We start from the raw sequence: 15,394 nt of genomic DNA on the forward strand, positions 1-15,394 counted from the left end.
TGTTACTTTGTGTTTAGCATGCAGCCTGAAATGCCAAGGGTTTTTCCTCCATGAGTCAACAGCACTCGCAGTCAGGAGTCTCTCTTTATACTTTATCTCCCCTGTTAGGAAAGCACTGTTGTTTATGGCTGTACATTAGGCTAGTAGGATCAGAGGTCCAAGGCCGTCCTTCAGTGCATAGACAATCTGAGACTCACAGGCCTGGTCGCACAAGAAAAAATTGTCTTGCTTATATGATTTTTCCTTTATGCCCAATCTACATACTTGTAAATGTTTCCATAGAACTTTATTATTATAGTTACTAATGTCAATCTTTTTTTCCTTAAACATAAATAAAGATAAAATGAAAAAAACATAACACAAATATTGTCCTTAAAAGACTATGATCAACCTAATTTTATTTTGCACCATAAAGCACAAAAGAGCAGTCCCCACTGTCTGCTCCTGCTCCAATTCCTCAGGTGCAGCTGTGTCCACTTCTTTCTCTGTGAACTGGGAGACTGCTCTGTAACTCTAGACCTCTGGTCCAGAAAGCTTCCTGCAGGGCTGACTCTTACCCTGATGCTAGAAACCTCCATTAACCTCACAGCACTGTGGGAATGCTTGCCCTCCTCTGTCCCTGCCTGCACTCGGAGTGTCAGCCAATGGATGCTAAGTGTGACCTGCAGGGGTCCTAGAACATCATGTTCTGCCTCAGATTATAATTGTGTTGCTTTCATAAAACACTTTAGCTTTTCTCAGAATTTAAACTTTTATCTCAGAATGTGCCAACTACGGTAAGGAAGAGAAGAACATTTTCTCAAATGCAAACCAAATAAGAAAGCAGTTTGTGCTGCTATCCGTACTCATTCGTTCCTTAGTTAGGACTGCTTCTTTGCAGAGAACTATCAAAACAAATTATATTCTTTCATACTTCTTAGAAACCTTCTGAAAAACATCACAGTCAAACATTGAGATTTGAGTGCACATTTGTCAGCTTTAAATGACTATAATTCATCATGTAGCATTGACAACTGTTTAAAGGGTTCACCTAAGGCTTGAAGCACAGCGCCTGCCCCACACTGTGTTCCACACACCATTATTGTTTGTCCATTCACCTGTGCTACTTCCAGCACTTTTTTAAATGCATGCAGCTTTTCATTCACAAATATCTTTATTTGCGAAACAAATGCTTTCTATTCAATTTTCAAAACAAGATCATTTAAGAATCTGTATTCAGGTATTTTCTTATGATATCAACTCATGAAAATAAAGTCACAAACAATACTAAAAGTAGAAGTGGTAGATCTTTGTCAAATCAAAATATTGCTACATCATATTGGCCAACTTTAAATCATCAAATTTCATATTGGTTTACTAGACTAAGTCTCTTTTGTCTTCTTTTATGTATCACCTCCTCCTCCCACTCCTGTAAAGCGGCTCTGAGAGAAAATGCCAGTGTTACATCATGCTCCCAGAGCTGAGTCACTCAACAAGGCTTCCGTGAGTCAGGCCAGCGTGTCAAACACTGCGTCATCATGGGTCTCCCAGCTAGACACTAATTCTCTCATAACATTAAGTTCAGCCAACATTCTAAAGCTGGCTGGAGTGCCTGTTATTTCCAAGCACCATTCCAGGCTTTGGGGTTAAACTGACAAACCAAAGTGACAAAGATTTCTGCCTTTATAGAAAAGAGGGAAAGACTGATAGGTACGAAGGTCAAAAGGACAAGTAGGAAGTTGTATTCTATCTGGAGTTGTATTCTGTTTTAGTCTTCTTGTAGCTGCTATTACAAATTAACAGAAGCTGAGTATGTTACTCAACAAAAATTTGCTCTTTCATGGTTCTAGAAGCCAGATGTGCTAAAGCAGTGTTACTCAGACCAAGATGTGCTGTGCCACCCCCCCTCCACAGGCCTCTAGCTACTGTGCTGTCACTTCTTGGCTTTCCTGTCTTTCCATCTTCGCTGTCGTCTTTCCCACTCCTTCAGCTTTTGCTTTCTTCTTGTGAGGGACACATGATGGCATTTGTCCCCATCCAAACAATCCAAGACAGTCTCTCTATCTCCAGATCCATAATTTAGCCAAGTTCTGAAATTACCTTGTTCTGGAATAAGGTAACATTTACTGTTTCCCAGGATAAGGGTTTGGTTCTTGGGGATAGAGGGAGGGGCAGAAAAGAGAAGGAAGTAGAGAGTATTGTGTCACTTCTCTTCACCACTGAAGTAATAAGTTTTACATGCATGAGTGTAAACCATGATTGGCTGCTACTCCTTAAAGCCCTCTCTGGGTGGGTGGCTTCTAGGTGGCAAAGCAGAAGCAATCAGCCCGGGAGCAGCTGCTGTGGAAAGCACACGAGGTGGCGAGGCCTGAGAGGTGAATCACACAGTAGAGATCTGCAATCGTGAGGTGGACAGGCTGCTGTAGGCAAGTTGCTGGCGTCATGGAGCCATTGCTGGGGCGCAAAGATTAAAACAGAAAATACCCAACAGTCCAATGGCTGACACCCATAGGGCCTGAGGAAAATGCTCACTAAATTAATCTCTGTGCCTAGCACTGCACATTTTGACGTATGTATATTATGACATATTTTTGGACAAAATGTAAGTAAATAAGCAATGAAATAAATTCAAAAGTTCAACAGGAAGAACTGCTTGGTGCTACATTATAATGGAGTCCATTATAATATCTATTTAAGTTGTATAAAAACACTAAATCAAATAATGACCATAGGATTACATAATATGAATAAAATAACTATATCTTAAAGTGTTATCACTTTTATAGAACTTAAAGTAAAAGTCAAAAAATATTTTCTGTCTTGATTCTTACTTAAATCTCACCTTGAGAAGTACACAACAAGCCGGGCGTGGTGGCGCATGCCTTTAATCCCAGCACTCGGGAGGCAGAGGCAGGTGGATCTGTGAGTTCGAGGCCAGCCTGGTCTACAAAGTGAGTCCAGGATGGCCAAGGCTACATAGAGAAACCCTGTCTCGAAAAACCAAAAAAAAAAAGAAGTACACAACGCTTCACCAATCCACTTTGGATATAGTTTAGAAAAGAAATTTTGGAAATATAATGAAATGAGTTCAATTGTAATCCTAGTTTTGTTGCTGGCATTTTTATATTTATTTATTTTAGATTGTAGTTCTAATTGCATGTGCACATAAACACATGCGAAAATTCAGTGCCCACAGAGGCCAGAAGAGGGCATCAGATTCCCTGCATCTAGAGTTAAAGGGGAAATCAAACTCAGATTCTCTGAAAGAGCAGCATGCATTCCTAACTGCTGAACCATCTCTCCATTCCCTGCTGCTTTAAAAATGAACGTTTCCTCATCTCAGCCAGGTGTGGTGGCTCACACCTTTAATCCCAGCATGTGGGAGGCAGAGGCAGAAGGATCATTGTGAGTCTGAGGCCAGCCTGGTCTACACAGAAAATCCCAGGATGGCCAGGACCTTGTTTCAAAAGAATAAAAAGTCAAATCCTATGTTCTTTTAATTGAAATGTGTTGGGAGTATGGTCTGGTGCTTTGTATTTGTTAATTGCTTGCGCCTCAAGATTCTTACTGCAGACTGTCATGTACCCCAAGAATTGCTGTGTAACCTTCCCCCCCCTCCCCGCCCCGTTTGACTAATAAAGTAAGCCCATACCTGGCCAGGGAGAGGAAGGTAAGTGTCGTGAAGGCTCACGGGCTCTTGGGACAGAGAGGTTCTTGGGAAGAAGTAGCCAGATACCAGAGGAGGCAGAAGGAGAATCAGCACGGCACAGGAAAGAGCCACGTGGGCACAGAGGAGGAGCTCTGAAGCTCCACATGAAAGCTATGGCCCAGATGAACAACCTTATTTGGTATTTGGAGATTATGGATAGGAGGTAGCCCAAACAGAAGTTATTAAAAGAAGATGGAATGGGACGGAGATTGAGAGAAACTGAAAGATAGGTTTAGGGGGTAATAGCTGCCCAGCCCCAGGTAAAATAAGGCTTATTCTAAAATACAACAGGTGTTTGTGCCTTTTTTATTACAATAGCAGGTGAGATATTACTACCATAACAACTATAAGCCTAACAATAAACCTTTATTAGGCCATACCTTTAAACTAGCAGCAACAGAAGCAAGGGAAGGGTTGAGCGCTGAAATCTGTTGAATCTGGAGTCACAAATGTGGTAATGACCTTGGGAATCATTAATTCCTGCATGAAATACTTACTGCTCATATTTTTAAATTTTCTCAAAGAGAATCGTGAAAGATCAATATGAGCAAGTACTCAGATTATTATTGCCTGTGTGCTCAACAGACCATCTACTAACACACTGAAAAGCACCAGATGCTCACACTAACCATCTGGATGCTGCTCCCAACTCCAACCCAATTGGGATTCATTTATTCCAATCCATTATGGAATTCTGTTCATCCTAAAATGTCTGTGGGACACCCATGCATACCACTGTACTGCTTTCGTTCATCATTAGTCCAGCCTGCTATTGACTCCTGGGGGCCCAGTGCTGAAACCCTGGCATGTCCCTCTCAGTGGCTAAAAGTACTGTCTGCTCTTCTAGAGGCCTGGATTCAATTCCAGCACCCATATGGCAGCTTAAAACTAATTTATAACTCCAGTATGTAGAATGTTTGACATTTTTTACTCTAAACTTAATGTTCTTGCTTACATTAATTCCCCAGCCAGAAGGATCTATCCTTTCTACCTGGTACTTCTGGGTGTCATGATAACAATGTAGGGTCAGTTAACACTACCAACACAGAATGTACAAGTAGGCTTGACCTATATCAGCTTACTTCAGAATTGGGTATGAGTCTGGGAAAGAGACATAAAAAGACTTAATGCATTCATGAATCACCATGGTAGCCATTAAGAATTCATATTGTCTTATAGAGATGTAGACTTCTTATAAAAATGGCAGTGGTTGGAACCATGTTATATATAATACCAAAACCCAAAATTCAAGCATATGCTAATGATTGTAGTTTTTAAATATGTGTAATTTAAGTTGTAAACAGTTATAACCAAATGGAAAACTGAGGGCAAGCAAATAAAACTCTTTTTAGCAAATATTATCTCCAGTAGCAGGCAACCTCTGACCCCATTAGTGATTAAGATGCCAGAGTACAACACAAGACTGCTGTCGGCTTATACAATACTTATTTTTTTTTAATGTTATGTGCATACAGGTGCAAATAAATAACAAATATCAATTATTAAATATCTACCATGATATATTAATAACCAATGGGAGTTACATACTTGGAGAAGAAATGTGATAATAGGGAAAATATTTAGGTTCACAACAAGAAACTAATTCTGAAAAAATTTATGAAAGAACAAAATATAAACTAAAATTGTGATCACCATATTAAACTTCATTTGATGATTCTTCACAAGGCCCCTCATACAGGATCTTAGTTAAATTGTTATCAGTAGCATGTACATAAAATGACTGTAATTTGGAATTTTTGAAAAATATGAAAACAATACCAAATGATATACCTATAATTCTATAAAGATTACAAAGATTAATAAAATACATTTTAAGCTATTTTTAAAATCTCTTTACTGAAAATACCAAGGAACTCGTTACAACTAATTTTCCTAAATATTTTATCATGATTCAATATAAACACAGTAATGCTTTTTCTACTCCATTAGTAGGTGTAAAAGATCAGCCATCAAAGCTCTGAAATGTTTTTTCAATATTGACAACATGTTACTAGGAAAAAAACAAGAAATTGAAATCTTATTTTATACCAACTTACTCTGACTTTGGGTAAGACTCTCCGAAGTGTCTCAGTAGGATTCTGTCGCATCAAAAATGGAAGATTTGCCATCACACTTGCTGCCTGGACATCTTGACCAGCACTTACAAGGAAAACGCAAATTTTTAAATTTGAAGTTAAAAGCTGAATTTTTAATTTAGTGGGTCAATTTGAAAAATGTCTGCTTTAATAAGTTCCTACAATGTATTAAACACACCACTGAGATATAAAATTAAAATCAGAGAGAAAATTTTGTTAAATAAACCTTATAACAAATACATGTAGACATTACAATTAAACTAAAATTAGATTTCCTGTTTATATACATGTCATTACGTGTTAACAATCTTATTAATACTTTACAACTCTTCCACATTTTTCTCTGTAATCTGACAGTTTGATATACTTTGTAAAAATATATACATGATAAAAATGTGTTTTGGTAAAATAGCAAAATAATAATCATAGCAATGACTAAAATGACAGAGGTAAAAAACACAATTTTGAATACACTGAAATGCCTTGTATAGACTGGCTCTATAAACTGTAAGAATCCTCTGAAAGAGACTCTCAAACCTCTTACAGGCCACTAGCACATTTTACATAATAACATTTTGGTCTAACATGCATTAAGGCTATGTTCCCAAAATAATCTTCGTGATAATCTAGAGGCCTAAATTCTTTGGGAAAGAATTAAATTTCTTTTGAAAAAAAATTTCCATGAACTACAAACCCTTCTTCAGTGTATAGCCTGAGCAACACAAGTTCTGCCAGCATATCAAGTAGGGAAATCCCACCTGTTCTGAACAAGTGCCAAATGCATTAAATACCAATAGTGTAACATTTACCTGTTTACATACTTTTAATAACTTACAATTATTTTTACTTCTCTCCAAACAGAACTGTGGTCATCTGAAGGAGAACGGCCCCACGGGTTTATGTATTTGAGGACTTGTTTCTAGTTGGTGAAGCCGTTCGGGACAGTGTGTCACTGGAGGCGGGCTGTGAGGGGGCTCCCTCTCTCTGCCTCTGTTTCAAGATGTAAGCCTTCAGCTACTGCCCCAGCACCACGTCTGCCTGCCTGTTCCCAGGCTGCTCATGGACTCTAATCCTCTGGAACTGTAAGCCCCAAGTAAACTCTCTCTTTTACAGTGTTTTACCACAGCAACAGAAAAGTTACTACAAGAATTACTAGTGGCTTTATGAAATGTATGTGAGCTTTAAATACATGTTTTTTAGATAATCCTTTTGCACTCATAAGAAGCATGCTCTAGTTGTGAATGAGGCTGTCCTGCCGTGTAGCAAGTCTTGGCCTGTTGCGGTATGGCAGACTATGGAATACAGGGTACCACAATCATTTCACTGTTCTTACCTTTATAAATAAGTTAAAGACAAAGTGAAGATAGAAAAGAGACCAGCAAAAGAGACAGGAACTATGCCAATCTTAGGAAGATGGCCAGAAGGTGGAAACGAGAGCCCACAAAAATAACTTGTCATAGGCTGAAAGGCAGACGCTAAAAATATGTCTACACCCTAAACCTGGAATGTTTGGGGGTATTCTTAATTTTGAGAAGGATCCTGAGATGAAGAGATCATCCTAGATTATCTATGTCCAGTAACATGAGTATATAAAAGAATTTCCCAGAGGAAAACACAGGACAGGACAGGACAGGCATTTTGACCACAGAATGGAGATGGGAGTGATGCAGCCTCAAGCAAGGGTATGCTGACACTCACTAGGCACTAAGAAATCAGAGTTCCACTGATTTCATGGTTTTAAGCTTCTGGTCTATGGAACTATAAAACAACATATCTTGTTGATTCAGATTACCCAGTTTATGGTAATGCATTATATCTGCCACATAAACAAATACACTACTGTTGTGATTTAAATGTGAGTATAGGTGCACGTGCTTTAGCAATTGGACCTCAAAAGACAAAACATCCCACAGGGTCAAATATTTGAGTGCTTAGTCAACAGAAAGTGGTACTATTTGAAAAGATTAGAAGAATGAGGATGTGTCATCTACTTAGAGGAAGTGTGTCACTAGAGGTGAGCTTGGTGGTTTCAATAGACCATGCCAGGCGCTCTCTCTCTCTCTCTCTCTCTCTCTCTCTCTCTCTCTCTCTCTCTCTCTCTCTCTCTCTCTCTCTCTCTCTCTCCCTCTCTCTCTCCCCACATCCCACCCCACTATAGTCTCTGGCATGATGACAATGGACTTAACTCTCTGAAGCTGTAAGCAAGCCCCCAATTAAATGTTTTCTTTTATAAGAGTTGCCTTGGTCGTGGTGTCTCTTCACAGTAATGAAATACTAAGACATTGACCCTGAGCCTAGATAAGACTGGTCCCACCAGCAGAGAGCTATGCATGAGAAGGGGCTCACAGGGCCCCACCCACCACTAACTACTGAACTACTGGCAACTAACACTCTGAGAGAAGGGAGACACAGTATGCAGTTTTGTGCCCACATTGGAACCCAGAATGCTCTGGTGATAGTTGAAACCCATTGTCACACAGACCTTCCAGGTTCAACTCAGTGGGACATAAACTAAACAAGAAGTCAGGAATATGGAAGATATTTGAATGAAGAAGGGAGTGTAGCAGGAGAGGGTGAGTAATCAAAGTACACTGTACACATGTATGAAATAGTCAAAGAAAATTTAAAAAAAAAAAAAAGCTGGCAAAATGGCTCTAAGCCTGACAACCTGAGTTCAACTCCTGGAACAAGGAAAAACAAAAACAAACAAAAAACAGGTGAAAGGAAAAAACTAACTCCACATCTATGCCATGGTAAAAAAAAAAAAAAAAAGTAAATATTTTAAAATTTTAATTATGGCTGGAGAGATGGCATGGCCCATAGGTTAGCAGCACTGGCTGCTCTTGAAGAGGACACGGTTAAGATAACCAGCACACACATGGTGACTCATAGCTCTCTGCAACTCCAGTTCCAAAAAATCTGATGCTCTCCTCTTCCCTTCACAGGTACCAAGCATACATGTGGTGCACAGACATACATACAAGTAAAACATCCATGCATATAAGTTTTAAAATATTTTTTCTAAAATTTAAAACAACTGAAAGAGCATACTATATTCCTAAGAAATTAATACAGTACAACCACCTCTTAGATAAACTGTTGAAGTAAAATTATTTGGATATTCAAGTAAAATACACAAGCTACTTAACATAAAACATGCTGTCACTGATTTTGATAAAAATACAATATTAACAAAACAGCAATATTTAAGAGGCTGACACTGCTTATGATACATAGGAAATAAATAGGAAAAAAGCTAAACCTAAACCATAATTCTCATAATTGCTAACAAAAACTGAATTTCTATAATCAATTAATATATCTGACTCTTCTCTCACTAAGAAGAAAAAAAATCTTGGTATCATGGATAACATAGTGGACACCAGAGTTAATAGGGAGCTAGGATAGCCAGAGATCTTTTGGGTCCAGATGACAGTGTATTAAGACATCTCTCACATCACAACATACTGCTACCCAGCAGGTAGAACCCAGGATGCTGCTAAACATCCTACAGTATGCAACTCCCCACAATGAAGAACATCCATGTCTCAACAGCAAAAAAGATTACCCAAGAAACTCTGGTTTAGGGAAAGCAACTAATAGCTGAGTGATGTGAATAGCAGTGCTAGATAATTGCTTAACTACAAAGGTCATTTACTATCTTCAGCTACATGCTCAGCTTAGTAGAAATACACTAGTCCTGACATCAAGAAATATACGCAGATTGGTAAGCCCAACAAGCTAGAGAAGTGACTCTCAAACTTAGCATGTTTGAGAATCACCTTAGGGGACTTGGTAAAACTGAGCCCAACCTCCAGAATCTGGTTTCATAGATCTTGTTGAGGCTCAGGACTTGATTTCCCACAGGTACTCAGTGGTTCTAAGGCTGTGGTCTGGACCATGCATTGGGAGCCACCATGATAGATTTTTTAAAATAAAAAATAATTTTAGAAAGTATATTGGTTAGTTTTATCAACTTGATGCAAACTAGAATTGTCTGGAAAAAGGATCCTCAAATGAGAAAATAATTCCATCAGCTTACCTGTAGGCAAGTCTATGGGATATTTTCATAATTAGTAGTTGAGATATGAGAGGGACCAACTCACTGGAAAGGTGCCCCACCTGGGCAGACTGAGGAAGCCACGAGGAGCAAGACAGTAAGCAGCATTCCTCCATGGCCTCTGCTTCAGCCTCTGCCTTCATGTTCCTGCCTTGACTTCCCTTCAAAATGGACTATAAGCTGTAAAATGAAACTCTCCAAGTTACTTTTGGCATTGATATTTATCACAGCATCAGAAAGCAAACTAGGACAGATAGGAAGAGCGAGATGCCTGCAGTCACCACAACTTGTAGATGGAGTAGAGTGAGCCACAGTCACAGCAGCAGTTCACCCAAATGAAATACAGAATCCAACACATGTGCTCCCCTCATCATCGGTCGTCACAGTAATGATGTAATAACAAGGAACACAACCAACAGCATCGAGGTGGGATGACGTATAGTCTGTGCTGGCTAGTCTTATGTCAACTTGACACACAATCTAGAGTTATCTGAGAAGAGGGAGCCTCGACTGAGAAGAAGCCTCCATAAGATCCTGCTGTAGGCAAGCCTGTAGGGTATTTTCTTAATCAGTAATTGATGGGGGAGGCCCAGCCCATTGTGGGAGGGCTATCCCTGAGCTGGTAGTCCTAGGATCCATAAGAAAGCAGGCTGAGCAAGCCATGGGAAGCAAGCCAGTAAGCAGCACCCCTCATGGCTTCTGCATCAGCTCCTGCCTCCAGGTTCCTGCCCTGCTTGAGTTCCTGTCCTGACTTCCTTTGATGATGAACTGTGATGTGGAGATGTAAGCTGAATAAACTCTTTCCAACCCCAGGTTGCTTTAGCTATGGTGTTTTATCACAGCACTAATAACCCCAACTAAGACAGTCTGCTTAAATGCACTTTAGAGGAAACAGTGAGGAACAATCTGTAGAGTGGCTGCCAACTGGACAAAAGAGACATGGAGAACAGTAGACGTGGCTGAGAAGTGGATTGCTAAACTGGAAATTTTCAAGGCTGTGAGCTGCAATTACCCTTTTCTGACAGTCAGGACAAACATAACAAGCAGGTGTGGTTAATACGTATCTTCACTATCACCGCTAAGTAGAAGGAACCCAAAACAATATTCTATGTAAAAAAAAGTTTTACTTAGTGCAGCATATACAATCTTTAAATAATTATCTAATTAATCTTAACCTTGTTTTTTAAACAAATTACATTTCCAAGACCTCAAAACCTCTAACTTTCCATTGAAAGCCAAGCACAAAGAACATTCATGGGCTGCCCCAGCTCCCTCCTGCCCTAATCTGCAAGGCATGCTCCTTTTTTAGGATAATCATTAGGAAACAAAAAAGAAGGCAAATAATTCACTCTAAAGCCACTCAGCAAGCCATTTCTCAACCACTGAAAAGAACTGGGTTAATCATCTAACCTGCACACTAGAGGTTAAAAAGGGAAGAGAAAAATTATAAGCCTAAATAAATGGATATAGGACAGTCTTTCAAATTCTAAATTAGTGTTACTAATTATTAGCTTTCCCTTGGGAGATACACCTATTTTAAAATGCCTCTTTGGTGATACAGCAAGCCAATGAAAACTCAAGCATTCGTTACTATGATAAAGTTGGTTGTCACTGCTGCCACTTCCTCTACTATGATAGTAAACACCATCCGGATGACTTACACGACCAACTGGCAGTTTCCAACCTCCTCTAGTCAAGGGTGTTTTGCCCAGATCTTATGCTCTCCCATGTCTGGCATAGAGACATGTGATAAATATTTATCTACCTCTACTTCACATCAGCATTCCACTCCTGTTGTCAAAGGCTGGATCTTATCCCCATGTCTATAACCTTAAACTCTGTGAGCTCCCTTGCCGGCCAGAACCTCTGACACTGCATTTGCCCATGGGTAAGACCAGCTTCACTCTCATCACAATTCTAACCCCTCAGCTCTAGATTCTCCGGTTTATAACACTGACATTCCTCCCCGGTTTTCTTTCTTCTGTGCCTCACTACTATGTCAATCACACCAAGAGCATTATGTCTTTGCTTCTCCTCCTAATAACAAGATGAAAATGTGTGTGTTATACCACATGCCAGGCCAGTGCTAATAAACACCTGGCTTACTGTCACAGGGGCTAATTCTCACAATAATCTTAGCAAGTGGATAGATACTATCATGGGCTACACTGTATTTTCTCCTTAGGAAGATAAAAGTTCTTAAGCTATCCATCCTGCACAACTCAAAACCTACACTGCCAATCACTATACTACGCAGCCTCTGCTACAGTTGGATGTGTAGATGTGTACAAGTTCATGTTGGGACCCTTGGTCCCCAGATGGAGTGCTATTTTATGAGGTCTCAGAACATTCAGGAGATGGTGCCTAGGTGCAGATATGGAACACTAGGGGCTAGTCTTTGATGGTTACAGCCCATCTAGGGTTCTGATCTACCTACCTCTGCTCACATCTGCTACCATGGTACAGCATGCCACAAGTCGCCTTTGAACCACTAGTCAAAATGAAATTTCCCTCATTGAGTCACTTCTATGAGGTGTTCTGTCACAGCCACAAGTAACTAATACACAGTAGATGGATAAGCAACATCAAACCCATCCTTCTACTTCATTCATTCCGCTCTTGCTCCTAAGCTAAGCTAAGCTATGCAACCCCCTACTATGGAAGGACACACAAAGTGATAATCAAGTTGAGACAATCAAGAAAGGAAGGTTGATGTGTGTGTGTGTGTGTGTGTGTGTGTGTGTGTGTGTGTGTGTGTGTGTGTCTGAGGTGGAAGAGCAGAGCATGGTAGCATCTACCTATAATGAGGAAGACAGAAAAGTTCAGGGCTAGCCTGGGCTATAGTGAGACTCTAGAAAGAAAGAGAAAGAAAGAAAGAAAGAAAGAGAGAGAGGAGGGAGAGAGGGAGAGAAGGAGGGCATTATTTCTAGTCTCTTAAAATAAGGCTACATGCTCTAGTTTATGAACCCCCTGTTCAATCCCACAAAGTTACAATAGGCCAAAATAAGGATAGGGATGTAGCTCAATGGTGTAACATCTGCCAAGCATACAAGGAACCCCGGGTTTGATCCCAGCAATTATAATAAATCTCCAGTCTATCAATCTATATCCCTAAAACATTGTCACTAGCCTAACACCTTCCTCCAACCATCTAAAAGCTTAAATTTCATAAGCACAGATTCCCGTGATAAGAATATTAACTATATGGAATAAAGAAAGCCTTCTCTTTTCCTGGCCTGAAAAATATACATAGTTTACTTAATCCTAAACCAGTCAATAAAGAGAGAAGTGAAGTAGATGCTACCCCCAAAAGATGGGATGACATACTCGCTGCTGTACATGAGAACCCTGCTTAGTACTAAGTAAAGGGTTTAAATGACCTGTGCTCTGACAGCATCAAGGAACCCTTCCTAGTGGCTCTCACTCAATATCCAACACAACACAGAAATTACTGACAAAGTGTTTGGTTTTATGAAGTAGGTTCCAAAGAGGCCTTGCTTTCAGATCATAACAAAATAAACTTCATATAGTTATTTGATTATTTCTTTATTCATCAAAATCAACACTAAAATTTCAAAACATTGCCTTGTTTTGAATGACTTAAAGCCAGAGAATCATTAAACCTAATTATAATCACCATGCTTAGAACCACAAAAAAAAAAATCATATCTGTTAACCTACCTAAAGCAAGAGTAAAATAAAAAGTAACATTAAAGGCCCTGCTTACCACATGAGGCAAAGCACTAACCACATTTCATTAATCTTTACATTATAGAAAAATATATCTCTATAGTTTAAAATTGAGTAAACTGAGACCCATGAAGGGGAAAGTGACTTCCTGAAAGCTATCAACTAGTAAAAACCACAGCAAAATTTCAACCTACAATTTCTAAGTCAATAATTTTTGGCTGTGCATCCCCTCAGATCATAGTCCCATCACAAGAAGCAGATTAATGGTCAACACTAAAAAAAGAAAAATTAAAATTCTCTGAGCTGGGGATGCAGCTCAATAGGTGAGGACTTGCCCAGCACACACAAGGCCCTGGATTTGATTCCCCACCAAAAACAGAATCTCTAAGTCGACACTGCCATAAGAGCTGGTAGATGGTTTATTTGGTAATATCAATGCTAGTAAAAACTATGGGATATTTTGCTATCAGAATGTTATGTGTTGCAGTATATTTGGTCACACTATGAATCCCGAGACTGTGTACTGGAAAAACCTGTTTCTAGTTGTGGTGTGGCTCTGCCCTAGCACACACCTTTAATCCAAGTGCTTTCTGAAAACAGGACTAAATAAAATAGCCAAAACACTAAGAATGTAAAATTTATATAATTCCTGATTGTTTCATGGTTATTCTTGCTGTAGGTATTTTATTGTATATATGTGTAAGAATATAGATGTATATGTTTTTAAAAACAGGACTAAATAAAGTCAACCACAGGTCAAGAGATGGGGCAAGCAACTAGCTGACAGGGAGTGAACACAGAAAAAAATATGAAGGTGAGAGGTGAGAGGATAGAGGGATGCACAGGAAACAGAAAGGAAGGACTTCAGCTTGAAAGGTTTTTGAAGACAGCATAGAGAAGGGGCTTTTTTCCTTCTGGAATATTGGCTAAGTAGGAAGGTCAGCCGGGCACTTTGTCTGCCTCTCTGAGCTAGTAGGCTTTTACCCTAGCATCTGACTCCTGAGTCTTTATTGGTAAAATCAAACATTTGAGCTTTGGTTTAAAAACAACAGCTATGTTTGCAGGGGTTTGTGTTTGTTGTAAAGGGCCACAGTCCTAAGCTCTATTAAACACACATCATGAGGTGTGTGTAAAGAGACTCTGGCTGTGGAACAGCCTCTAACTACCTAAAGCTGAGCTGGTTTTCCATCTTCTTCTTTTTGCCAAAGGCACAAAACAGCTCTCTGACTCTCAAACATACATCTTAGAAGAATCTAAACCTTCCCTCTCCTCACATCTCACAGCAAACCTCACAACACTCTATAGCAGGATGAAATCTCCACTTGCCCTGGAAGATAACCAACATATAAAATACAAATACATCTGAGGTATCATTAAAATCTTATTTTTATGTAATTTACTTTGAATTTTTCCAATTTTGTAATTCCATAGTAAGATTATATTTGGTATTAGCTTTGATGTTTTATTAGACATAGAAATAAAATAATCACTATAAAATCTTTGTTATAAATACATGCATACACACAAACATGCACTTGTGTATAGCCAATCACCATTTTAAATGCATGCTTATTGGTAAGGATACAGGCAGAAAAATATAATAATGAAGATCGTAGTTCTGTTTGTTTTGCAAAGTAAATGGGAAGTTATGAAAGTCAGCTTCCATTCCTAAGCTAGAGGTAGTGCTGTAAGGTATGCAAACTATGAAGGCTTCTGGAAGCTCTTTCCCTGGTTGGTCTTGTAAACATCCTTATGATTTACACATTAACACATATTGGAAAGAAAATCCTTTTTAAATGTTCCTAAAATATATTCCTGATGTGTTGTGGCATGGCAGGAGGGACAGATTAAGCAAGATGA

General features: G+C 39.2%; 1 protein-coding gene across 3 annotated transcripts in view; it reads right to left on the reverse strand.

Annotated features, from left to right (window-relative positions):
• PPP4R4 (protein phosphatase 4 regulatory subunit 4) overlaps positions 1-15,394 on the reverse strand; it is a 90,542-nt gene that overhangs the window by 54,267 nt on the left and 20,881 nt on the right. For 2 of the 3 annotated variants that reach the window (XM_084793336.1, XM_084793335.1), the window contains exon 3: positions 5,746-5,848. The exons of the other annotated variant lie outside the window; for it this stretch is intronic. In XM_084793336.1, the coding sequence (XP_084649462.1) occupies positions 5,746-5,848 (103 nt within the window). The remainder of the gene's footprint in view (positions 1-5,745; positions 5,849-15,394) is intronic. 3 annotated transcript variants of the gene reach the window in all.

The sequence above is a fragment of the Acomys minous genome (assembly GCF_964271855.1).
Source record: "Acomys minous genome assembly, chromosome: 8".
Taxonomy (NCBI): domain Eukaryota; kingdom Metazoa; phylum Chordata; class Mammalia; order Rodentia; family Muridae; genus Acomys; species Acomys minous.